Source organism: Oncorhynchus mykiss, chromosome 29 (assembly GCF_057628025.1).
Source record: "Oncorhynchus mykiss isolate SJ-2025 chromosome 29, ASM5762802v1, whole genome shotgun sequence".
NCBI lineage: Eukaryota > Metazoa > Chordata > Actinopteri > Salmoniformes > Salmonidae > Oncorhynchus > Oncorhynchus mykiss.
This window is the reverse complement of record NC_143050.1, coordinates 35,883,070-35,910,151: the sequence shown is the minus strand read 5'-3', so window position 1 is coordinate 35,910,151 and position 27,082 is coordinate 35,883,070. Positions and strand designations below refer to the sequence as shown.

The 27,082-nt window shown below is 43.0% G+C and overlaps 2 protein-coding genes across 3 annotated transcripts; one reads left to right on the top strand and one right to left on the bottom strand.

Moving 5' to 3' along the window:
* Positions 1 to 4,817: 4,817 nt before the first annotated feature.
* Positions 4,818 to 10,769, bottom strand: marchf5l (membrane-associated ring finger (C3HC4) 5, like). 2 transcript variants are annotated; one of them, XM_036967297.2, is made up of 7 exons: positions 10,599 to 10,769; positions 9,929 to 10,015; positions 9,602 to 9,804; positions 9,284 to 9,414; positions 8,897 to 9,071; positions 5,780 to 5,946; positions 4,818 to 5,665 (listed from the first exon to the last, which is right to left on the bottom strand). In XM_036967297.2, the coding sequence occupies exons 2-7, from the start codon at positions 9,955 to 9,957 to the stop codon at positions 5,489 to 5,491; spliced, it is 882 nt and encodes a 293-aa protein (XP_036823192.1). In that variant the 5' UTR covers positions 9,958 to 10,015; positions 10,599 to 10,769; the 3' UTR covers positions 4,818 to 5,488. The 2 variants fall into 2 exon arrangements, with proteins under 2 accessions (XP_036823192.1, XP_090083225.1); XM_090227099.1 differs by having other exon boundaries at positions 9,558 to 9,804; positions 10,599 to 10,743.
* A 5,210-nt stretch (positions 10,770 to 15,979) lies between these two features.
* On the top strand, positions 15,980 to 24,418 carry actr1b (actin related protein 1B). Its single transcript, XM_021590661.3, has 11 exons — positions 15,980 to 16,244; positions 18,442 to 18,506; positions 18,630 to 18,705; positions 18,820 to 18,945; positions 19,087 to 19,211; positions 19,301 to 19,517; positions 19,680 to 19,772; positions 19,925 to 20,099; positions 20,263 to 20,324; positions 20,485 to 20,525; positions 22,414 to 24,418. The coding sequence occupies exons 1-11, from the start codon at positions 16,197 to 16,199 to the stop codon at positions 22,514 to 22,516; spliced, it is 1,131 nt and encodes a 376-aa protein (XP_021446336.1). The 5' UTR covers positions 15,980 to 16,196; the 3' UTR covers positions 22,517 to 24,418.
* The last annotated feature ends 2,664 nt before the right edge of the window (positions 24,419 to 27,082 follow it).

Genomic DNA, 27,082 nt, shown 5'->3' with positions numbered 1-27,082 from the left:
CGACTGTGTTGGTGTGTGTGGACCATGTTAATTCCTTAGTGATGTGCCAGATTTCAAACCAAAACCCTCACAGTGTGGTACATTCCTGTTTGCGGATCACTAAGGAGGGGCCTTTGACATAACACAACTACACTGAAATATAAACGCAACATGTAAAATGTTGGTCCCATTGTTTCATGAGCTGAAATAAAAGATCCCAGAAATGTTGCATTCGCACAAAAAACGTATTTCTCGCTAATTTTGTGCACAAACTTGTTTACGTCGCTCTTAGTGCACATTTCTCCTTTGCCAAGATAATCCATCCACCTGACAGGTGTTGCATATCAAGAAGCTGAATAAACAGCATGACCATTACACAGGTGCACCTTGTACCGGTGACAATAAGAGGCCGTTTAAAATGTGCAGTTTTCACACAACACAATGCCACAAATGTCTCAAGTTGAGGGAGCGTGCAATTGGGCATGCTAACTGCAGGAATGTCCACCAGAGCTGTTGTCAGAGAATTCAATGTTAATTTCTCTACCATAATGCCGTTTTAGAGAATTTGGCTGTACATCTAACCATCCTCACAACCGCAGACCACGTGTATGGTGTCGTATGGACAAGCGGTTTGATGATGTCAACGTTGTGAACATAGTGCCCCATGGTGGCAGTGGGGTTATAATATGGGCAGGCATAAGCGCCGGACAAAGAAAATTGCATTTTATCGATGGCAATTTGAATGCAGAGAACCGAGTAGATCCTAATGAATTGATTTCAAACTAACTCAGTAGAACCGTTCAAATTGTATTTAGATGTGTTCAGTATAGATAAAAACAGGCTAGAGACTTACTGTAAATAACTACATGATAAAATAGTTATCCAGTGATGAGATAATCAGATACAGTGTAGCAGCACCATGTGATGGGAATCAAACACCAGCCATGACATGGAGAACATGGCCCGTGTAGACCTGTGTCCATTGCCACGAGCAGCAGAATGAACCGCAGATAAGATCAAGGCAAGACGGTGCACTCACAGAGAATCTGCGCATGTGAACGGGTGCATTTCATGTTGCTTCGACGCGAGAGCTGCGGGACCAAAACAGCAGAGAAGTTTAGCTTCTTGCCTCATATTCTTAGTTGTAGCAGAAGTCGGCCCTACTCGGTTGCTTACTTTGTGCACCGCTGAATCTACTTTTAAAAATACATCTAGTATTCTAAATACACGTGGGACCTTTTTTCAACATTACAAACGTGTGTACAGTAGATCCTAGATCTGATACATTCTCATGTGTCCGAGACCAACCTGGTACTCATTTCACATTCTCTGCTCATCAACCGCTGATCTCAGACCAGGGCAACCAACAGACTGTCTAGGAGGGGTAACTAAGTACAGCGTAGCTCTGACTTGGTGGGTTTGGCCAACAGGAAACGCACACACTCTTTCCTGGTTAGAGGGTAATCGGCAGGCTGGGAACTCTGGATAGGAGACAAAATGGTTCAGTGAGGACACATACAGGGATCGTGTGCACCTACAGCAGTCAAGACACAGACATACACCTTGATCAGGGTCTCCAGTTGCTCAGCCGGCTGATCGATGCCGAAGAACCGAGCCTCCTCCAGGACTGATACAGATGTGTGGGGTACCCAGTGGGTTGATGAGTTGTCTGTATCTCAGGTGTCGCGGTCGCTGGAATAATGGTCGGACCAAGGCGCAGCGTACGTAGAGTTCCACATGCTTTTAATGAATAAAGTGAAACTTAAGCAAATACAAAACAATAAATGAACAGTCACGACAATGCAGTGCTAACAGGCAACTAAACATACACAATATCCCATAACCCACAGGTGGAAAAAATGCTACTTAAGTATGACCCCCAATTAGAGAACGATAACCAGCTGCCTCTAATTGGGAATCACACAAATCACCAACATAGAAAATCAAACAGAACCCCCACATAGACAATATAAGCTAGAACAACCCCCCCAGTCATGCCCTGACCTACCATAGAAAATAAAAGCTTTCTATGGTCAGGACATGACAGTACACTCCACCCCCCAAAAGGTGTGGACTCCGACCGCAAAACCTGAAACAAAAAGGGAGGGTTGGGGGGGGGGGGGGGGTCCTAGTCTGGTGCGGGACGAAGCACCCGCTCATCCTGCGGATCCAGGCATGGACCCAGGCTGAACACCGTGCCTGGACTGGACCTAGATGCCGAGGAAGGCTCCTGCCTTGGAGCGGGACTGGACGCCGTGTCTGGACTGGGCATCGGCGCAGAGGAGGGCTCCCACCATGGAGCTGGACTGGACGCCGTGCTTAGACTGGGCACCAACACAGAAGAAGACTCCGGCCATGGAGCTGGAGGTTCCGGACCTTCGCAGGAGGTCCCGGACCGGGAACTGTCACCGGAAGCTCTGGACCGGGAACTGTCACCAGAAGCTCTGGACCGGGAACTGTCACCGGAAGCTCTGGACCGGGAACTGTCACCGGAAGCTCTGGACCGGGAACTGTCACCGGAAGCTCTGGACCGGGAACTGTCGCAGGAAGCTCTGGACCGGGAACTGTCGCAGGAATGAATGGACCGGGAACTGTCGCAGGAATGAATGGACCGGGAACTGTCGCAGGAATGAATGGACCGGGAACTGTCGCAGGAATGAATGGACCGGGAACTGTCGCAGGAATGAATGGACCGGGAACTGTCGCAGGAATGAATGGACCGGGAACTGTCGCAGGAATGAATGGACCGGGAACTGTCGCAGGAATGAATGGACCGGGAACTGTCGCAGGAATGAATGGACCGGGAACTGTCACCGGAATGAATGGACCGGGAACTGTCGCAGGAATGAATGGACCGGGAACTGTCGCAGGAATGAATGGACCGGGAACTGTCACAGGAATGAATGGACCGGGAACTGTCGCAGGAATGAATGGACCGGGAACTGTCGCAGGAATGAATGGACCGGGAACTGTCACAGGAATGAATGGACCGGGAACTGTCACAGGAATGAATGGACCAAGGCGCAGCGTACTTAGAGTTCCACATGTTCAATAAATATGAAACTCACCAAAAACAATACAGACGAAAAACATGACGTTCTGGGCTGCTCACAGGCAGCTACACAATATCAAGATCCCACAAACAACAGGTGGGAAAAGGCTGCCTAAATATGATCCCCAATCAGAGACAACGATAGACAGCTGCCTCTAATTGGGAACCATACCAGTCCAACAAAGAAATAGAAAACATAGATTGCCCACCCTAGTCACACCCTGACCTAACCAAATAGAGAATTAAAAGGATCTCTAAGGTCAGGGTGTGACATCAGGTAATTGAGGATGGGCTCAAAGTAGTCTGGACTACTGTCTATTAGATAGGCCCCCCTCCAATTCCTCATTTGTCAGTGTGCATCATGGTGTGAAGAGAGAGCAGTTGTCATGGCTACCGTGTGGTGGTGAAGCAGCAACACCCGACATTGAACATCAGCCAATCAGTGTGAGCCTGGAATCTCTCTGGACCGCCAGGGATATCCTGAGGATCTGCACACAGATATCATACAAATAGCTAGTACAGTGCCTTCAGAAAATCTTCACACCCCTTGACTCTTTCGTTGTTGTTACAGCCTGAATTTAAAATTGATTAAATTGACATTTTATTTTTACACTAGACTATACACAATACCCCATAAAGTGGACGTTTTTTAGAAATGTAATAATTAATTTTAAAAAATGAAAAGCTGAAATGTCTTGAGTCAATAAGTATTCAACTCCTTTGTTTTGGCAAGCTTAAATAAGTTCAGGAGTAAAAAAGTCACATAAGTTGCATGGACTCACTCTGTGTGCAATAATAATGTTTAATTAACATGATTTCTTATGACTTCTCATCTCTGTACCCCAGACCTACAATTATCTCACCCTCAGTCGAGCAGTGAATTTGATTTGATTTGAATTTCAAACAGACTCAACCACACAAAGACCAGAGAGGTTTTCCAATGCCTCGCAAAGAAGGGCACCTATTGGTAGATTGGTAAAAAAATAATAATGAAGAAGCAGACATATAACATCCCTTTGAGCATAGTGAAGTTATCAATTACACTTTGGATGGTATCAATACACCCAGTTACTACAAAGATACAGGAATCCTACAGGAACTCCGTTTCTGCAGAGGAAGGAAAGGGATTTTGTCTGTCATAGTTGAAGTGTACCTATGATGAAAATTACAGGCCTCTCTCATATTTTTAAGTGGGAGAACTTGCACAATTGGTGGCTGACTAAATACTTTTTTGCCCCACTGTATGTGACACGTATTAATGCCAAAATAACATGCAAAACAGGCAAGTCCCTGCCTGTAAAAATGTGGGGCTCAGATTTAGCTTATTCAGAATTAATTCATCATTAACGTTTGGTTCATGCATGTGACCGACCAATACCTCACAAGGCTTCTTCTCTCCAAGCTGAGACCTTGAAACTGAGATATCCCTTGAGTCTGGGCGTACTGCCAAATTGCTTAGACTGATAGTGAAGATTCCTCCCAGGCACGATCAATCAGTCACTTGCATGAACCCAGTCAAATTGGTTATTAGAAAAGCACAAACATAAAATGTTCCTTCAAAGTGTTGCAATAATGTCAGCGATCAATGAGTAAATGTTGTCCAATTGCAATGGAGGCAGTAACTTACATGGACTTACCGAGATGGCATTGGTCATCATTTGTTCCACTTCTTTCCTCACTTACAGTTCTACACCACTCCTACTATCAAACTTAGTGCCTCATCAGCCAGGGGTAGGAAAGGGAAAGTAGAAGTCATCCCACTTCAATAATAACAGAGAGAATGTAGTATTTAACAATCAAATCACTTTATTAGCTAATTCATTCTTACAGGCAAATAAAATAGCAAGGGTTCTACAACGTAGACCAGGGGTGTCGAACTCCTTTTACCCCGGGGGGGGGGTGTTTGGTCTTCAACGAGGTCCAAAGGGCAGCACTAAAAATGGTTTATATTTCCTTGTAGTAAAAACTTGCAAAATATTGTTCTTATATATATACTCAAACCACCCACGGGCCGGATTCGACACCCCAGGTGTAGACACGCGTGCACACACACACACACACACACACACACACACACACACACACACACACACACACACACACACACACACACACACACACACACACGATTGGGTGGATGTCTTACAATGAAATATCAGAGCATGGTTGAGTTCAGGTGATACCAATGGGAGAAAACACTTTCAAAGGAAAAAACTCACAACTGCATTTCTATTTGACAAGTTATCTGTTTGGAAACGTGACACACCTCTTAAACACACCCCTTGTCTGAGTAAAATACAACTACATTGTGCTTGATTGCAGGTTTCTCTTTGTGTGAGGTCAGGGAACAGGGAGGATTCTGGGAGGCTGTCAATCGTTTCTGCTCCAACTTATTATATCTCCGCTCTACCTCTCTGTCCCTCCTTCGCCCTCTAGGGTTAGGGGGGAGTGTTGTGTTCACTCGTTTCCACTATCCTCTGTGTCGTCCTCTCCTCCCTCACTCCGTCCCTCTCCATCCATGTCCCTCTCTCTCTCTGGGTAGTTGAGGATGTGGCGGTTGGCCTGGGTGAGGTACTGCTGCTGTTTGAAATACACCTTCAACACTCCCTTCATCACCACAAACGCTATACCACCCTACAACACAGAGGGAGAGAGAGAGAGGGAGAAAAAGAGAAGCATAAAACACCTGCCACCCCAGACATTCTGTACACCACACACACACACACACACACACACACACACACTCACCAGAACGGTGCGTTGCAGAGATGAAGGTACCCTGCTGAAGATCAGCCGTCCCACCAGGTTGGCCACGGAGGGGAAGATGAGAGCTCCACACAAAGTACGAGACACTGACAGGTGGTCCCCTCCATTACTCCCATCAGCTGGCACACGGGGCAACGGACGCCCTATACCTGTGTGGGATGGGTGTCAGGGGAGGAGAGAGACAAAAAGGAGAGTTTTTTTTTTAAATGTAGCAAGTGAATTTCATTTGCAGGAATGTACCACAGCGCCTTTGGTAAATTTTCAGACACCTTGAATTGTTCCACATTTTGTTAGGTTACAGCCTTATTCTAAAATTGATTAAATGTTTTTCTTCCCCCTCATCAATCTGCACACAATACCCCAATAATGATCAAGCAAAAACAGGTTTCTGTAGCATTGAAGGTCCCCAAGAACAAAGTGGCCTCCATCATTCTTAAATGGAAGAAGTCTGGAACAACCAAGACTCTTCCTAGAGCTGGCCGCCCGGCCAAACTAAGCAATTTGGGGAGAAGGGCCTTGGGCAGGGAGGTGACCAAGAACACGATGGTCACTCGAACAGGGCTCCAAAGTTCCTCTGCGGAGATGGGAGAACCTTCCAGAAGGACAACCATCTCTGCAGCAGTCCATAAATGACACCTTTATGGTATAGTGGCCAGACGGAAGCCACTCCTCAGTAAAAGTCACACCTGACAGCACTCTTGGAGTTTGCCAAAAGGCACCTAAAGAGTCACTGGTGTGATGAAACCAAGATTTAACTCTTTGGCCTGAATGCAAAGTGTCACGTCTGGAGGAAACCTGGCACCATCTCAATGGTAAAGCATGGTGGCAGTAGCAGCATCATCATCATGCTGTGGTGATGTTTTTCAGCGGCAGGGACTGGGAGACTAGTCAGGATCGAGGGAAAGATGAAAAGAGCAAAATAAAGCAAGATCCTTGATGAAAACCTGCTCCAGAGCGCTCAGGACCTCAGACTGGGACGAAGGTTCACCTTCCAACAGGACAAGGTCCCTAAGCACACAGCCAAGACAACGCAGGAGAGGCTTCGGGACAAGTTCTTTAGTGGCCCATCCAGAGCCCGTACTACAGTGCCTTGCGAAAGTATTCGGCCCCCTTGAACTTTGCGACCTTTTGCCACATTTCAGGCTTCAAACATAAAGATATAAAACTGTATTTTTTTGTGAAGAATCAACAACAAGTGGGACACAATCATGAAGTGGAACGACATTTATTGGATATTTCAAACTTTTTTAACAAATCAAAAACTGAAAAATTGGGCGTGCAAAATTATTCAGCCCCTTTACTTTCAGTGCAGCAAACTCTCTCCAGAAGTTCAGTGAGGATCTCTGAATGATCCAATGTTGACCTAAATGACTAATGATGATAAATACAATCCACCTGTGTGTAATCAAGTCTCCGTATAAATGCACCTGCACTGTGACAGTCTCAGAGGTCCGTTAAAAGCGCAGAGAGCATCATGAAGAACAAGGAACACACCAGGCAGGTCCGAGATACTGTTGTGAAGAAGTTTAAAGCCGGATTTGGATACAAAAAGATTTCCCAAGCTTTAAACATCCCAATGAGCACTGTGCAAGCGATAATATTGAAATGGAAGGAGTATCAGACCACTGCAAATCTACCAAGACCTGGCCGTCCCTCTAAACTTTCAGCTCATACAAGGAGAAGACTGATCAGAGATGCAGCCAAGAGGCCCATGATCACTCTGGATGAACTGCAGAGATCTACAGCTGAGGTGGGAGACTCTGTCCATAGGACAACAATCAGTCGCATATTGCACAAATCTGGCCTTTATGGAAGAGTGGCAAGAAGAAAGCCATTTCTTAAAGATTTCCATAAAAAGTGTCGTTTAAAGTTTGCCACAAGCCACCTGGGAGACACACCAAACATGTGGAAGAAGGTGCTCTGGTCAGATGAAACCAAAATGGAACTTTTTGGCAACAATGCAAAACGTTATGTTTGGCGTAAAAGCAACACAGCTGAACACACCATCCCCACTGTCAAACATGGTGGTGGCAGCATCATGGTTTGGGCCTGCTTTTCTTCAGCAGGGACAGGGAAGATGGTTAAAATTGATGGGAAGATGGATGGAGCCAAATACAGGACCATTCTGGAAGAAAACCTGATGGAGTCTGCAAAAGACCTGAGACTGGGACGGAGATTTGTCTTCCAACAAGACAATGATCCAAAACATAAAGCAAAATCTACAATGGAATGGTTCAAAAATAAACATATCCAGGTGTTAGAATGGCCAAGTCAAAGTCCAGACCTGAATCCAATCGAGAATCTGTGGAAAGAACTGAAAACTGCTGTTCACAAATGCTCTCCATCCAACCTCACTGAGCTCGAGCTGTTTTGCAAGGAGGAATGGGAAAATATTTCAGTCTCTCGATGTGCAAAACTGATAGAGACAAACCCCAAGCGACTTACAGCTGTAATCGCAGCAAAAGGTGGCGCTACAAAGTATTAACTTAAGGGGGCTGAATAATTTTGCACGCCCAATTTTTCAGTTTTTGATTTGTTAAAAAAGTTTGAAATATCCAATAAATGTCGTTCCACTTCATGATTGTGTCCCACTTGTTGTTGATTCTTCACAAAAAAATACAGTTTTATATCTTTATGTTTGAAGCCTGAAATGTGGCAAAAGGTCGCAAAGTTCAAGGGGGCCGAATACTTTCGCAAGGCACTGTATGACCCGATCGAACATCTCTGGAGAGACCTGAAAATAGCTGTGCAGCGACGCTCCCCATCCAACCTGACAGAGCTTCAGAGGATCTGCAGAGAAGAATGGGAGAAACTACCCAAATATAGGTGTGCCAATCTTGTAGAGTCATACCCAAGAAAGACGCTGTAATCGCTGCCAAAGATGCTTCAACAAAGTTATGAGTAAAGGGTCTGAATATTTTTATATATTTGCAACCATTTCTAAAAACCTGTTTTTTGCTTTTGTCATTATGAGGTATTGTGGGTAGATTGATGAGGTAAAAAACATTTGATCGATTTTAGAATAAGGCTGTAACGTAACAGAATGTGGACAAAGTCAAGGCGTCTGAATACGTTCCCGACTGCACTGTGTGTGTGTACCTGGAACTAGCAGCTGTAGTTTAGAGGAGTGTCTCTGCCACAGCCTCAGTATGTAGTCCTCCCAACGTATCATCTTGCCCAGGACCAGCATCACAGGGATGGTAGGTAGACCCATCAGGAGGAACAGAGGATCTGCTCTCTCCATCACATCCAAGCCCTTCTTATGGCCCACCACCTGGAGAAATAGGGGGGGGGGGGGGGGGGGAGAGGGAGGGAAGTAAGGAGGGAGCGAATTGTGAATCTCGTGTTCTGTGTTGCATTTGGCGTTCGCAATGGATTCACTGAACTAGTTAGTAAGTTAGTGTTAGTTATGGTCAGAGGTTATGGGGTCTAGGGCAAGGGTATAATGGTTTGAGGTTCAGGGGTCAGGAGAAGAGGGTCTTGTACCTGCATGACAGTCACAGCTCCATAGGTGACAGCTGACCAATAGACTGTCCCCACCACCACCCCAGCAGCAGCGAACGGACTGGCCCGCGACAGAGCCTTGTCCACCTGCTGGAGGAAGTAAACCAATGGCCCTGGAGGGGGGGACAGACCGACATATACACAGTCAGTAAAATACACACACCTGGACAGAAGACACTAGAGTAGAACTACCTTGTGTGTGTGTGCTGCAAGTTACCCATATTGGGAAAGACTATACTCTGTGTGTGTCAGTTACCCATGTTGGGGAAGACGATGCTGTACTCTGTGTGTGTCAGTTACCCATGTTGGGGAAGACGATGCTGTACTCTGTGCCACACTGAGGGCAGCTGACAGCTCCTCCACTGTTTCCTTTCTGCTTTTCATCGAGCCAGCGCTGCAGGCAGGCCTGGTGGATCCACTTGGTACAGCCTTTACACCTGCAGGGGCTCACCCACTCTGCCACGCGGTCCTCTCTCTCTGTCGCAAAACACACCCAGCAGTGCCTGGACATACACACACAGTGGGATACACAGGTGAATACACACAGACAAAGGACACACACACAGAGACAAAGGACACACACACAGAGACAAAGGACACACACACAGACAAAGGACACACACACACTTCTCAGGGGGCTCCTCTACACAGGCCATGTTGAGTCCGTTCAGTTCCTCTAGGTCCCTGTCTCAGCATGGGCCAGCCAGGAAGGACCTACACACAAACAGTCATTTTCACTTTCTCTACATACAGCATCTGGTTAAATTACAGACAACATTTACCAACTGTTTGTATTAGCTTCTACATTCAACTAACTCACTTTTGTTTTGGCCAAACTTATAACTAATTTAGCTGTCTCGGCCATGCCAAACTGATATGGGGCCCTAGCCTAGTGGTTAGAGCTTTGGACTAGTAACCGAAAGGTTGCAAGTTCAAACCCCCGAGCTGACAAGGTACAAATCTGTCGTCTTGCCCCTGAACAGGCAAGTTAACCCACTGTTCCTAGGCCGTCATTAAAAATAAGAATTTGTTCTTAACTGACTTGCCTAGTTAAATAAATGCCCCAGTCAGTGAACAACTGCAAGCTAACCTGCGATAACGCTAGCTGGTTTTCTGTGTTTTAGTTAGATCATAAAATGACATGTTGCCATTAAAACGTTTTAATCGCGTTGTGATTTTTGTTAAGGCCGAGATTGCGTCAAGTGTATAACGTTACCGTAAATAGAAAAATAGTTTAGTAGCTATGGAGGAATTCATTACTTCTAGTTGTTGTTGAACAATGACAGTGGTTTCTTACCTCAATAATGCCTCTATATAAATACCCCGAAGTACCTCACAGTCAGTTTTAAAATAGAGAATGACAAGAAAAGAGTTTTGATCGCTAAATAATCTTCAACTGCTTTATGTCACCACCATAAAGCAGACAAGAATAATAAAGTACTTCCGGGTTACGGATTTTTGGAATCCTTCAGAATAAGAGTTAGGTCCTGTATAGTTCATAGCTGAATTAATAATTAGAGCGAAATTGTGCAGAATTATATATATATATATATATATTATACTAGCTATCATACAAAGAATACTTTCAAGTATTTCTATAACATATATTTATTATATTATATATTATAAATATATATATATATTATAAATATTGAGCCTAAATGGTGAACAATATTTTTGGTGCATGCACAGTGCACTCCTATCATTTAGAGAACCATACACAATTTCCTGTTGGTTGTCTTGCAGTAAATGGAGATTCCATTCTACTTAGGAGCACTTCTAGTTTCCAAATCCACAGAGTTACACCCAGGGGAGCGTCACTGCTTGTTTTTCGGCCCTTCAAGAGAGTCCAATCAGCTGAAATCCAGTTGTTTTTTCATATCGGACTGAAATATTGCACTATACGTAATCTATTGTGTGTCCATAAAACCAGAGCCCTGATTACTAGAGTCCCTAATATACAAAACAGATGAGTTTCAACCAAAAGTTTGCGTAGGGCCCCTGAACACTATATGGTACAAACATAGCACTGTAAAGGAAAAACTATTGGTTGTGTTCATCAAACCAGGGTCCAGTCTACACTTTTGTACAATCAATTTAACTCTCCGCTGACTGACTAATTCAGGACGATATCTTATTTACAAAGGAACAAATAAACTACTTTAGCTTACTCTTTGTTTGCTTCCAGTGTGAAATAAAACACCAATCCATATCTTGCGCTCTTGACTTACGCTATAATGGTGGTGCCAAATTCCGACAATTAGCAGGTGATTAGGTGGGAAACGAACTGCTGAAGCGAAACAATGGAAACAGTGTGATCAATAGATGGAGTGTTAACTGACTGGCATTCCTGTAAATTACTTACTTTTTCTGATGATGATGAGCAGGCTGCAGACTTTAAATCAGACTTTAAATCATTGCAAGGCCAGCCTTTTGTAACAAAATATGCCTCAGGGTCAAGCGTTTTGGCTGGACAAATAAAAAATATTATCCTAGTAAGATCATGTGAATAGGTTAGTATCACGCCAATCATCAGATTGCTTATGTTTCTTAAAATGCCGGGGAAACCCTGTAGATTTGTGCCCAGTGTGCTGATTCTAGCGATGAGTGTTACTGTTGATGATCAATTTCTGTTGACGATCAAGTAACTTCATTGTGATATGTGTTATGAATAAAGCATGCTTAAAAAAAAAAAAATGTACTTGCATCTCTCTTGACTTTTTAATGTAGTCATTTATTATTATTCTTTGTATATTTGCCGAAGTGTCCACCAGAAGGCTTTGACTTTTACATTGTAAGCGATTTTGGTATGCAATGCGTCCTGTGGCTCAGTTTTTTATTCAAACTCACCTGTTTTGTACTTTAGGGACTCTAGTGAGTATACTGGACCCTAGGTTTATGGACACACAATCAATCAATTTTCCTGAATAGTGCTATATTTGTACCATATAATGTCCAGGGCCACATTTTAAGCTGTTTGACCACAGTAAAAGTCTAGCAACACTGCCTGACCTAAGTTTTTGTTCAAACTGACCACTTTTGTATTGTAGTGACTCTAGAATACACAAGCTGTTTGGCCATAGTAAGGGTTCTATTCAATCTGTACCGCTGAAGTTCAGCGTTACAGCGCTATTGACATTTAAAGGCAATATTCCTGTGTTAGTGAAGACTGCATTGACAGTAAACGCTGCACATATCGGCTCAATCGGAAATTATCTTTACATTTCTATTGCGCAATCTGTAACGCTTCAGCAATACAGAATGACTAGAGCACTGAAGGTTCAGAAACATTTTGTACAGGTTTTGTACAGGTACTTGTCTATGGTGCAATATCTATGTCCAATATGAAAAACCTACTGCATTTAAGCTGACTGGCCACTCTTTAAGGGCTGCAAAATAAGCAGCAAAGCTGTCATCAAGGCAAAGAGTGGCTACTTTGAAGAATCACAATATAACATGTATTTTAATTGGTTTAACACTTTTTTGGTTACTACATGATTCCATATGTGTTATTTCATAGTTTTGATGTCTTCACTGTTGTTCTACAATGTAGAAAATGGTAAAAATGAAGAAAAAAAACCTGGGATGAGTAGGTGTCCAAACTTTTCACTGATAATATATATATGTATATATACAGTGCCTTGCGAAAGTATTCGGCCCCCTTGAACTTTGCGACCTTTTGCCACATTTCAGGCTTCAAACATAAAGATATAAAACTGTATTTTTTTGTGAAGAATCAACAACAAGTGGGACACAATCATGAAGTGGAACGACATTTATTGGATATTTCAAACTTTTTTAACAAATCAAAAACTGAAAAATTGGGCGTGCAAAATTCCAGCCGACGCTTGGCATTGAGCACGGTGATCCATGGCTGCTCGGCCATGGAAACACATTTCATGACGCTCCCGACAAACAGTTATTGTGCTGACTCTGCTTCTAGAGGAAGTATGGAACTCGGTAGTGGGTATTGCAACTGAGGACAGATGATTTTTACATTTCTCCTAGACGTTTCCACTTCACAATAACAACACTTACAGTTGACTGGGGCAGCTCTAGCTCAGGGCAGAAATTTGATGAACTGACTTGTTGGAAAGGTGGACTCCTATGACGGTGTCACGGTGAAAGTCACTGAGCACTTCAGTAATGCCACTTTACAAAAAAATGTATCAATTGAGATTGCATGGCTGTGTACTTAACTTTATACACCTATCAGCAATGGGTGTGGCTGAAATAGCCAAATCCACTAATTTGAAGAGGTGTCCACATACTACTGTATATATATATATATATACAGTGTACACACAGTTGAAGTCGGAAGTTTACATAGGTTGGAGTCATTAAAACTTATTTTTCAACAACTCCACAAATTTCTTGTTAACAAACTATAGTTTTTGCAAGTTGGTTAGGACATCTACTTTGTGCATGACACAAGTAATTGTTCCAACAATTGTTTACAGACAGATTATTTCACTTATAATTCACTGCACCACAATTCCAGTGGGTCAGATGTTTACATACACTAAGTTGACTGTGGCTTTAAACAGCTTGGAAAATTCCAGAAAATTATGTCTTTATGGCTTTAAGTGGCTTCTGATAGGCTAATTGACATCATTTGAGTCAATTGGAGGTGTACCTATGGATGTATTTCAAGGCCTACCATCAAACTCACTGCCTCTTTGCTTGGCATCATGGGAAAATTAAAAGAAATCAGCCAAGACCTCAGACAAAAAATTGTAGACAAGTCTGGTTCATCCTTGGGAGCAATTTTGAAATGCCCGAAGGTACCACGTTCATCTGTACAAACAATAGTACGCAAGTATAAACATCATGGGACCAAGCAGCCGTCATACCACTCAGGAAGGAGACACGTTCTCTCCTAGAGATTAACGTACTTTGGTGGGAAAAGTGAAAATCAATCCCAGAACAACAGCAAAGGACCTTGTGAAGATGCTGGAGGAAACCGGTACAAAAGTATCTATATCCACAGTACATCGACACAACCTGAAAGGCCGCTCAGCAAGGAAGAAGCCACTGCTCCAAAACCGCCATAAAAAAGCCAGACAACGGTTTGCAACTGCACACGGGAACAAATATTGTATTTTTTTGGAGAAATGTCCTCTGGTCTGATGAAACAAAAATAGAATTGTTTGGCCATAATGACCGTCGTTATGTTTGGAGGAAAAAGGGGGAGGCTTGCAAGCCGAAGAACACCATCCCAACCGTGAAGCACGGGGGTGGCAGCATCATGTTGTTGCTTTGCTGCAGGAGAGACTGGCGCACTTCAGAAAATAGATGGCATCATGAGGAAGCAAAATTATGTGGATATATTGAAGCAACATCTCACAACATTAGTCAGTAAGTTAAACCTTGGTTGCAAATGGGTCTTCCAAATGGACCATGACCACAAGCATACTTCCAAAGTTGTGGCAATTTTGCTTAAGGACAACAAAGTCAATATATTGGAGTGGCCATTACAAAGCCCTGACCTCAATCCCATAAAAAAAATTGTGGGCAGAACTGAAAAAGCATGGAGGCCTACAAACCTGACTCCGTTACACCAGCTTTGTAAGGAGGAACGGGCCAAAATTCACCCAACTTATTGTGGAAGCTTGTGGAAGGCTACCTGAAATGTTTGATCCCAAGTCAAACAATTTAAAGGCAATTATATCAAATACTAATTGAGTGTGTGTAAAATGTCTGACCCACTGGGAATGTGATGAAAGAAATAAAAGCTGAAATAAATAATTCTCTCTACTATAATTCTGACATTTCACATTCTTAAAATAAAGTGATCCTAACTGACCTAAAACAGGGACTTTTTACTGGAATTAAATGTCAGGAATTGTGAAGAACTGAGTTTAAATGTATTTGGCTAAGGTGTATGTAAACTTCTGACTTCAACTGACTTCTGACTTTAATTTCTAGCCTTATTCATACAGTTTGGTTGAATAGAAATACATCATATTTCATATTTCATAATTTTATTATATTTTGTATTGTGTTTTTCAGCTAATTTTACTTTATTGGAGTATACAGCATTACTAGTTGTTTTTTGCCCTCTCGTGATAATTACTTTTGGGTATTATGTTGATTACATTTTCGATGACATTTAGTTTAATTTAACTGGTTAAACAAAATTGTAAGTGCTAACATTTCCTTACAAAATCTTACGAATTTTTTCCATTTGTATAATTTTTTACCATCGTCATTATAATACTATTATTTTGAAGGGAAATCGCCAAAGTCATGGCGTTATTCTTTCTAGGTCTTGCTTTTTCTTGCTTTGCTTGTCAGAGGTCTGACTGTCCTACTGACCGCCAAAAATCCATACCTCAGTGCCAAAAATACACAACAGTCCTTCTGATTTACAGATACTTTATTCTTAAAGAGAAAGAAACTGTCATTTGTTTTTTATCTAAGCATTTTTGGGTGTTCTGGAATTTACGACAGATACACTACACATAACTTATATTCAGTAATAGCTCATTACCAATGCTAATTAACCATGATTTCAAAAACATGCACATAAATATAACTTCCCTAATGCTCATCTAGTCATCTTGTCAAGGGAGCAAAGTTGATTTAGCTGAAGATAAACGTATTCATGAAGATGATGGAAAAGCCAGCCAGCCAAAGACGGTGCACCCACTGACAACCCTGAATAGAGGGTTTAACAGTGAGCACGTAAACTCCAGCTGGCAGCAATGCGATTGGCTGTTGCCTGTGTCCGTCTAGACAACCAGACACCATGTTGGGTTGTGATCAAAGCAAGCATCGGCAGCGAGTCGCATGAGCCCAGAGTGACAGGGCGTTATTTACATGATTAAAATATCCAATAGGCCACATTTTATTGAAGGAATTATTGAAACATATCTTAAACAATCAGTTCGTCATGGAGTCCTATGACATTATAGCCAACCAGCCGGTTGTGATCGATAATGTAAGTATGATGTCACTCACCCACACCCTGACTTGCCCGCTAAATGACTAGCCAGGAAGGTTAGCTAGCTTATTGTGTCGGAAGCTTTGTTAGCTGACAGTATTGAATACTGTGTACTAGCTTGCTATTCATCAATATATTCCAGTTGCACCTAGATAGTTAGCTCTTCCCATGTGCATGGCGTGTAGAATGTCTCTTTGTCGATTTAGTTTTGTTGCATTCCATAGCTTGCTAGCTAACTTGTGTGCTGTAGAACCAGCTTGCGAGTGCTAGCTATCCAGCTTACGTTGCTTGGTTTTTCATTTAAACGCTGTATAACGCTAGCTACATCTCCATCATATTTTCTGTGCTGGAAGAATAACAAGATGCATATGATCAAATTATAGTCACATCGGCTACTAGGTAACTAGCTGCAACACCGGCTAGACACATTATTTCGCCGGGAGACGAACCCCACCTTGGCTTGCTAACGGCTAGCCATCTATGCTGAGTCGTTCCATGTCATTTCAGCAAGCCATGACACCCACCATCTCCGATTGTTCTGATATTTTTTTTGCAGTAGTTAGAAACCGATAGGATTGACATTCCTGAAACATTTTTTTCATAAAATGTAATTTTGTCCTGGAGAAATTAAACTATTTGATTGCACCCAAATTGAACATTTTTTGTTAGACCATTCCTGGTGAACAAGCAAACTATTCGACTAGAGGAGTTCTAATGGTTTCAATGTTATGGTCTCTGGTGGTCTTTAATGGTGAAAGTCCCGAACACACACTGTATAGGGGTTTTGCAATTGGTGTTTTTTGTTGTTGTTGGTAAATGTCACTAATCACATACATATAGAGCTGTTTCCTGATACTAATAAAAAATGGGAAACATAAGACTGCCATGCAATTCATTATTTTATTAGGGTTGTCACAACATTTTTGCACCATTTGTGTTTTATTTTAGCCCATTTATCCATCAACATTTTGGGCTTGTCGGAAAACGTACTCATATGGGAATTGAATAGGGATAGCCCTCTCAGAGAGCTGCCACTTGTTGGACTATTCAAGGGGAGTTGGGTTGAAGTATTAGGTTGCTAAGAGATGGGCAAACTGAATTGCTTTCATGGAGGACTGGCTTGAATTGAGCTAAATCGATTGGTTTACCGTCTAAAGTTGCAAAGGAAATGTGATATATTTGATACACACAAGAGTCCAGCCAAATGGATAGTGTGGCGGTATAGCAGAAACAATGACATCTAGTGGTCAACTTGGTATAATGGTAAATATTGCAAGCGACTTCAATTACACATTCTCCGAACAGGAGGAAAAACATCACCAGATTTACAGGGAATACATGACATAGTATGGAGAAGCAATACTCCAAGTCACAGCTTCATACTACTTGTCTAACATACATAACTTATACTGTTTACCGGTTGTTGGAGTGGGATTGGCGTGGGGAGTATGTGGATTGATTTTGACAATTTGGGGGGGATTTTTAGGGAATGCTAATTGTATCTGTTAGTAGCTACATCAGTATTTTAAGAGCAATCTGAGATGGTGGGTGTCAATCCATTTTCTTATGCTTTTTGAAGTGGAACGACCCTGATGCTAGCCCTGCATTGCCAGAGAAATTTGCTAGCTAGCAGCATTAGCAAGCGCTAACTATCGCCATCAGTCACTGATCATGCGCCTTAGGGCATACCAGTCTAAAAATGAACAAAGTCAATCCAAAAAAGACCTACTTGAAAGTGCATTTTCAATTTTATTTGCTAGAATATTTATCCTGAATGAGTGTACTCGACCTTGCAGGTTGTTGTCAACGTAGTACTACTTACTACCTGTGTCATCTGTTGCCCTGATTAGCTCTGAGACCTGTCATGGGCTCTGTTTTTAAAGCTATAAAAGTAGCATACTGTTTTACTAGAATGGTACTCAAACCCTTATGAAAAGTTGAATTATAAAGAAGGGACTGTGATGCTGCCATGACCCAGCAGACAAAGGCTGCAAAGTGTAATATCTCATCCAGAGAGGGATGATGCCTTCTTCAGCTTCAGGCGGTGTCTTGTGAGACACACACATGAGGAGTGCTAATTGCATTGGGTGGGGACAGACAACACAAGCCGTTTTTAGCTCAATATGGACCCATTTCTCTCCTCTCTGTTTTAATTTCTACTCCTATTTACCTATATCGTTCTTTCTCTCCCTAGGGTTCAGGCGTTGTCAAAGCTGGCTTTGCTGGAGACCAGATCCCCAAATACTGCTTCCCCAACTAGTAAGATCTCCATTTTTACTTATCCTACACCAACACCACACCGCTGATATTCAGTCAGATAGCATCCAAGGGATTTGTGTTGTGTTTATGACTCTGTTGTGTTCCACTGTGTGTGTGATCCAGTGTGGGCCGTCCCAAGCATGTGCGTGTAATGGCAGGAGCCCTGGAGGGGGACCTCTTCATCGGACCCAAAGCAGAGGTAGGCTTCACACCATAGGCTTACACACACACACACACACACACACACACACTATGAGTGGGCCTGTCTCAACAAGCCTCTATCTAACCCTTCTCTTACCCCCTCCCCTCTCAGGAGCACAGAGGGTTGCTGTCAGTGAGGTATCCCATGGAGCACGGCATAGTGAAGGACTGGAACGACATGGAGAGGATCTGGCAGTACGTCTACTCCAAGGAACAGCTGCAGACCTTCTCAGAGGAGGTGAGCTCTCCTCTCTTCACAACCTCATTCCTTGTTTTGGTGGTCATTGCCGAACAGTCGACCACACGCTTCCTTCAGTAGCCACGGTCACTGGCTTTCGTCACAGACGATAAAACTGTCCTTCTCTCTCCTTCCCTCCAGCACCCTGTCCTGTTGACTGAAGCTCCCCTGAACCCCAGTAAGAACAGGGAGAAGGCTGCTGAGGTTTTCTTCGAGACCTTCAATGTCCCTGCCCTCTTTATCTCCATGCAGGCAGTCCTCAGTCTGTGAGTGTGTTTCACTGTGTGTTTGTGTGTGGTAGTGTCTCACTCACGCTTTTGTGTGTATGTTATACTCTCATACCTCTCTTGCTCAGCTATGCGACAGGGCGCACCACGGGAGTGGTGTTAGATGCGGGCGACGGGGTGACCCACGCGGTGCCCATCTACGAGGGCTTTGCCATCCCCCACTCCATCATGAGGGTGGACATCGCTGGCAGGGACGTGTCCCGCTACCTCCGACTGCTACTACGCAAGGAGGGCTACGACTTTCACACCTCCGCCGAGTTTGAGGTGGTTCGCACCATCAAAGAGGTACGAGACGGACTGTGTGCGTGTGTGACCCACCCACACACACACACACACACACACACACACACACACACACACACACACGTGTCACCAAACAAAAAGAAACACAGGGCTTTATAGCTGTCTATAGGAATGTGTCGATAATGTGTGTGTTTCTGTCCTCAGAGAGCCTGCTACCTGTCCCTGAACCCCCAGAAGGATGAGACTCTGGAGACCGATAAGGCCCAGTACACCCTCCCCGACGGCAGCACGCTGGATGTTAGTGTTTAACACACACACACACCTTTTTTGTTTTCTTTTGAAGGATTACAAACATTAACAACATCATAATCACCATGATGACCCTGAGCCTAATCTCTGACACCCAGTTGACCCTAACTTTGACTTTTGACCTCTGCCCCCCTGTCCAGATTGGTCCAGCCCGGTTCCGAGCACCAGAGCTGCTGTTCAGGCCAGACTTGATTGGAGACGAGAGCGAGGGGATCCACGAGGTGCTGGCCTTCGCTATCCAGAAGTCTGACATGGACCTCCGACGCACACTCTTCTCCAACATCGTACTGTCTGGAGGATCCACACTGCTCAAAGGTTACACACACACACGCACACAAACTGACTGTTCAACATCAACTAATACCAGTATGTTGTGAATGGGAAGTGGTTGTTTTCTCATGTGTTTTAAGGCTCCTTAGCTCAGCATTGTTCAGAAACACACACACCCTGTTAGCTAACATAGTCTTTTCTGCTGTAGGCTTCGGTGACAGGCTACTAAGCGAAGTGAAGAAGCTCGCTCCCAAAGATGTGAAAATCAAGGTATAGTAGCTAACAAGTTCATGCCCAGGGGCCTCTTCTTGGCCAGAGCTCAGCATGTTAGTATATACGCCCAATGTTATTTAGCATATGTTGGCAGGATGTTGTCACATCAGCAAACCCCTGCTGACTTCCTGTCTCCCTTGCTCTGTTTTATGTCTAGATCTCCGCCCCTCAGGAGAGGTTGTACTCCACGTGGATTGGGTAAGAGATCACCACACACACACCAGGGATGCAAACTCGTTGCTTATTGGCGGTGTTCGCCGTTTTTGATCTCAGAATAGGCTGTCCATGTAGATCCGAAGAGGGGAGGAAAAAAAAAAAGTATGGAAATCATTGACTGAGCACAGAATGCATCCCTACGCATTCTAATAAGGGAATCAATAGCATGACGTCAGATCAGGATCAGTGCTCCATTCAAAATCACGTGTGTCCGCTGTGATCAGCCAGCTGCATCCTCTACCAACCATTACTCACCTGCGTCTCCCCGTCCACTCTTTCTGTGCATCTTTAAATCTAATTTAGCCGCGATGGCGAGCCGGGGTGTGCAGAAATTGACAAGTCTTCTGTTACATGTGTGTAATTATTGGAGCAGCGCGAGCAAAGTGGATACATAGTGTCTTTTCATTTTGCCTCTTTAGCACAGACCAGTCTGACTAGGCTCCGCTGTCACGCAGCCTCTGAGTGCCATAGAGGGAAAAACAGAGCACAGTGGCGGTCATGCTTGCGCTTTTAACATCGCTGAAAACCGTATGTCTCTAGCTTAAACCATTCAAAAGTTATGCTCCATTTACTGGAGCTACCTTTCTACCACGAATTCCTGCGCGTTTTATATAATTTTATGAACCATGGCGCGGGCTGTTTTTAAAGGGTTTTAGAAACATGAAATCGTATTAAAATCTGTTCATATTTTTACATTTTCTGACAAGCGACAACTTGAAAATTACCATATCTTAAGTGTTCATACTTTCATAGAATGCTTGGGAATGACGTAGAGTGAGGCATTTGTGAAAATTCTATAGCAATATAGAGTGGGAAAGCGGCCGTGCGTTTGGAAAATTGATAGACACCAAGGTAAATTAAAACCTAATAAAAACATCTGTCTTGTCCAGGACCGGACTCTACACAGACCGGTGCGCCATAGCCAATCAGAGCTACAGTAGTCCAATTTGCAAATAAGCCATATGCAACACAGGCCTGCCGTCATTCACTTTGAACTGGACTGTGTGTTTACAGGCAGTTGGAACAGCGTGACATTAGATCATTAGAACGCATTCACCAAAAGCCACAAAATACACCTGAAAATATGTAAACACCACAGGAGTCCTCTTACTTTTGGGAACTTTACAGTCTTTTTGCTCAAACAACCATGAAAAGTTAGGCTCTCTCTCCCTCAGTTTCCTATCCACATCAACAAGATGAACAACTAATGTTAGCCAGAGCGAGATGAGCTAAAATCTAACGAGTGAACAGTAGATAAACCCTCTCAAACTTTTTCCGCTCGAGGTTGGCCGTTAAAATAGCACTGATAAACGATGGGGAATGGTAGCCTGCTCGCCATTCTGCAGCTTGCCTGCCAACGCATGCTTGTCACCCAATGCATGCTGGTCCCAACCCACATTTTGAATAACTGAATGGGAACATGCCTGCCTCCCTGCCCATTTTGATCGATGCCAAATATATTGGATGGACAACTAAGACATATGCTAACTGCGGATAACAGTCGTTCGAGTTCAGCATCGCTAGCTAGCAAAGTGCTTCATATGTCTTGCTAGCTAACCATATGACACCTGCATCTCTAGCTGTAGCCGCAGAAAAACGACATGGGGGTGAAAAAGTCTGTGTTTGTAGCTCGCTAAATAAATGGCCACACAAATAGATAACCTAGCCTATTAGTCACGTTATGACTCATTTGTGATCATTGCCCTTGCTAGTTTAAATGTGTTGACGTTTTGTCCGTGTTTGTCCAAAATATTGAGTCATTGAAACTGAATCCCTAATGGCTGGAGGCAGCAAGCAATGTTCCAGGCCAGCTGTGATTTACGACCTGATGGCACTCACTCACCTCTCATCCCTCTTGTGTTCTGTGTAGTGGCTCCATCCTGGCGTCGTTGGACACCTTTAAGAAGATGTGGGTCAGTAAGAAGGAGTATGAGGAGGACAGAGCACGGGCCATCCACAGGAAGACCTTCTAACACTGCGGCCCTTAAACTGCTCTCGTTAGCTATCTGTCCCCAACCTTCCCTCACACTACCATCCAATGCTCCTGTATCAGCCCTCAGTTGCTCCACATTACCAATTTGCCCCAGATAATTCCAACTTCCCCCATATTGCCCTCCATTACCACGCCATACAGCTCAGTGTCTGCCCCACCCCCTGCTGGCTCCCCGCCCCTTTGCTCCCCCCATCCTCTGGCCAGGGGAGTTTCTATATACAACCTCTCTCAGTTCAGCATGCCTTTTGTTGCCACCCATCGCACCCATAGGTGTAGGGAGAAAGCAGGGTGCCCCTTCAGGTAAACCTGTGACTCCATCACCTCCACACACACACACACCCCTCAAACCCTAAAGATAACCCTCACACACACACACACACACCCGGGGCTGTGTGGGCATCTGTCAATACTGTGGAGTATCTGTTTTTCTGTTCTTAAGGGGGCAATGCTTTACTCTACCCAACCCTGAAGTATTTATATGACTTTCCTATCTACCCTGCCCTGTACGATACCTAGCATCATATCATTCAGTGACAATGAAGGTGAATGGTTTTTTTCTTTTTCGATACTGTAAGAATTTCATTCCAAACCCGAAGAGATTAACTTTTGTTTTTTACAATTATTTTTTAAATATTTCGGTCATCACGGTTACAAATCACCATGTTGAAGTCACCGTTGTTTTAGTTTCCATTTGTTGAATTAGTTCGTATTGGAATAGGTCATGCTGCTCTGTGTGGTCTGGGGTAAAGAATACCACTGTGTTTGACATGGGCTCATAAAACATTAAAGGAACTTCTCTCTCCGCCATCCCTCCTACAGGTGTTTAACAACAATGACTACTGGACATGTTTAGACGGCAGCGATGTTTAACGCTTCCTTATATTGATGTGGTAAAATATAAAGTATCTCCATTCAGTTCGCTGTGTTTGTGAAATGGTTTGACAACAGAGGAGTGATGAGATGTGCCCTCCTCACTCAGTACAAAACCCAATATGGGGATTTAGACATTGTGACCATTACTATTTCTAATTGACCGTTTAAAGATATGAAAGCTAAACTTGAATGCCTTATAAAAAATGTGTCTGACAAAGTGCTGTCTGAAAAAGTTTGCATTTAGGCCAACATCAGATGTGTTCCAGTTATTAGTGCTCTGTGTTGGACAGAGAGACTGGTCTGAGAGCTGTGTACCTGGACAGGTTACATTTTGAGGTCTTAATTCTCCCCTAACCACTGAAGCAGGGTCAGATGTATTCATCACCCAACTGGTTAACCTTCAGATTGTTTGATTGTTTATCTGATCCTAAACCTGGGTTGAACTCTAATCTCAGTGTTAGCGGTCAAGGGAAGGCCACTGAGATCCTCCTCCGACAAAACATTTTAGTTCTTCATCTCCAAAGGCTCTATTTAAACCATGGTGGGGATTAACTGTTAAAATAACAGTTGCATATTTAAGTGTATGTATGGGATAGAAACATTGAGCGATGTTTAGTTGCTATAGACTGTAGTAAGACCATAATAAGCATGTAGAAGCACAAGATGGCAGAGTATTATCAGTTCGTTTCTACCATCTATTCCCCCTCATGTACCAGTAGAAGTCTGGGCGTTATTATGGGTAAACTGGGTTCCCTGCATCTCATTGGCAGTAAAGAGGTTGTGTCCGAACCTGTGTCCGCCTTCCTTCCGTGCCCCGACACCGGGAAAGTCCACTTTATCTTCTGGGTGTTTTTAAAAAGGTTCTAAACTTCATCAGCCTTGTGTACAGTGGAACACTTTTCAAAAGAAGATCATTAAATACAGGAATAAAAATGTACAATACTGTTTATTCAAGTCTTTTACTTTTCATTTTGTAAATTCAGTATAATAAATAAGTTAATGACTGCTGTTGGAGGTGTCTGTGTTTTATATAGAATTAATTAGAACCATAACCAACAGGCTGCTATGAAGTCTTTTCGACATTGTGACCCAGTTCAGTTACACTTGTAACTTGGGTCACATTTTATGAAACAAACAGACATAAAAAGGCTTTTAAATTCGTAAGCTCTACACAAATGCTTTACAAAGTCATACCACACTTATAAGCGTCCTATTAAACGAAGTGCTCTCTGGATCTTTTCTCACTTACTAAAAGGTCATCCATGGAGAACAGAAGGAGGTTGCAGTGGGTTTATCGGTTCGAGATAAGTGCTTTGGAAGTGCGGTACACTACAGTACATGCTTCTGAACATCTAAACGATAACGTCTGTTTCCTTGTACAGCACACTTCTACCTTCTCATGCACAGTAGTTAGGATTAATAGACAATATTAATTCTGAATATGAACTAGTTATAATGCATATTACAATCACGCTTGGCTTGATGTCCCGAAGCATTTGATTCTCATTAGTAATACATGTGATGAACGCTCATGCCCCTCTGATGCATATTACATCTCACTGGCATTTAATTGAATGACGTGCCAGATAGTGATTTGAAGGTAGTGAGTGATAACTCAACTATTTTGTTTTAAATGATAATTATCATTATTCATGACTCTCCGTGGTAGATAATGGATGATCAGGAGGGATATTGGGTGGGTAAATACTTATGTCTGTTTTGTACCAATGACACTAATACTATAAAGAAGTAGAGGCGTTGTGAACAGCAGTGTGTTTTCAAGGCTCAAAGTATATCCGCTTGCTTACATTTAACAATATGCTCCCCAAACGCTCTCGGAGTAGGTTGCATTATCGTGCGTTTGTCTTTCAACTGCCGGCTCATTGACAGACAAGCAAAACCATCAGTAAATGTGAATTACATTTGTCAAGACTTTGTACTAAAGTGCACAGAACTTGAAACATATAGTGAATTCGGGAGGTAGCCCCGACCGGGACTCAAGCCCAGATCTAGTGACTGTGAAGCCAACACCTTACCCGTTATGCCAAGAGGTCCAAATCTCTTGACGAGGTCACTAGGTGTTGGCTTAATATACTGTAACTACTATATGTTATTGTTGAGGACAAATATTGCATTTTTTTAAATGTATGTTTTCCTGTAGCTAGTGCAAGCACGACGATGCCAACGTTATTGCAGTTAGCATTCCCATAGAGATGGCATGGATGTTTAGCTTGCTAGCGCATTTTGACTGTATCTAATGGTCGTTATCCACACAGGCTATTTCCCTTGTTGCAATGCTAGATATGTTCACCTTATGTATCGCGACAAGGGCATATTTATTGCAATTGTTTTTTAACTTCCGGCACATTGACAAACAGGGAGATGTCCTGAAAAGAAACTACATTTATCAAAAATATGAAATCAAATGCACATAATCTGAAAGATAATGTTTATTCTCTGTTGAGGAAAAATTCTTAGATGATGTCTAATGTTGACACCAAATAAGATCCAACATTATTTAACAACCGTCTTAAATGGGTCTCTGATGAGTCAATATGTTGACCAGTGTCCTGTGGTATGTTGCAGTGGGAGAAGTGACCCCAAACCTCCACTGAAGAGAAGAAAGAGCATGTAGGGACCTCCACTTAGTGAATTATGTTGGGCTGGGTCAGGAGAAACTCATCAAGTTGGCTTCTTCACAATCTGATAGGATTCACCATCACAGTCCATGTGTAGAACCAGATCAGATCTGCTGTCCACTGAACTGTGGTGTGTGTCATGGTGAACATGGGGAATACCGGTCAGCGTCTGGTCCTGTCTACTGGGTCTAGAGAAGGAGGGGGAGGGACGTCTGTAAAGGTCTTGATGAAATTTATAACACAATTCCAAACCAAGGTAGATTAGTGACCTTGCCCTGCACACTTTTAGGATGGATAGGCTTGTTAGGGGTGTTGTGTCAGGTAGGCTGGACGACCTGGGAGAGTCAGAGACGGAGAACTCTAAAGATGAGTGAGACTTTTACTCAAGTGTTGGAGAAGGTTTACTATTGGCAGAGAGAGAACGACACTGTATTTACCCCACAATATTGATATGTTTTAATCAATCCAAGTGCACAGACTGTATGTTTCCTGTTTAAACTCATCTCTACAGTGAAGGAATGATGAGTGAATGCATGTGTTTATTGTTAAGTGCTTGTTACTTGAACAGTACTTATGAAGTTAGTAAAACGTACTGTATATCAATAAATTCATGTGAAATAAAAACAAAAAAAGGCTATTACTTTTCCTGTGCACACCCATCTCTTATCTACAGGGAGTGGCACTAGGGGGTGGTGGTAACATCAGTTTGAGTTGGTGATTTTGTCATTGTCACTGATCTTTGGAACCAGAATGTTCAGAGCCAAGCCTCAGGAACCAATCAGACTTTATTATCTGATGGCAATAAACTGGACTGAATGTTGCTGATTATCTCACGCTTTTCCTACACATATCTTTGACAACAATACGTACATAATTATGTGAACGACGTGTGTTTTAAAGTGGTCCAACCCTAAAACCACAACCTTAAACTCAGCTTTTCACGATTTCTAACATTTAATCCAAGTAAAAACTCCCTGTCTTCAGTCAGTTAGGATCACCACTTTATTTTAAGAATATGAAATGTCAGAATAATA

What these genes read in the sequence shown, in the direction of transcription:
- actr1b (XM_021590661.3), top strand. Translation starts at nt 16,197, where the DNA reads ATGGAGTCCTATGACATTATAGCCAACCAGCCGGTTGTGATCGATAAT. An exon ending in TGCAGACCTTCTCAGAGGAG is followed by an intron (nt 18,946 to 19,086) that starts GTGAGCTCTCCT and finishes CCTTCCCTCCAG; the next exon opens with CACCCTGTCCTGTTGACTGA. An exon ending in TGGTTCGCACCATCAAAGAG is followed by an intron (nt 19,518 to 19,679) that starts GTACGAGACGGA and finishes TTCTGTCCTCAG; the next exon opens with AGAGCCTGCTACCTGTCCCT.
- marchf5l (XM_036967297.2), bottom strand. Translation starts at nt 9,957, where the DNA reads ATGGCCTGTGTAGAGGAGCCCCCTGAGAA. An exon ending in CATCGTCTTCCCCAACATGG is followed by an intron (nt 9,415 to 9,601) that starts GTAACTGACACA and finishes CCCCCCCTCCAG; the next exon opens with GGCCATTGGTTTACTTCCTC. An exon ending in CTCTGCAACGCACCGTTCTG is followed by an intron (nt 5,666 to 5,779) that starts GTGAGTGTGTGT and finishes TCTGTGTTGTAG; the next exon opens with GGTGGTATAGCGTTTGTGGT.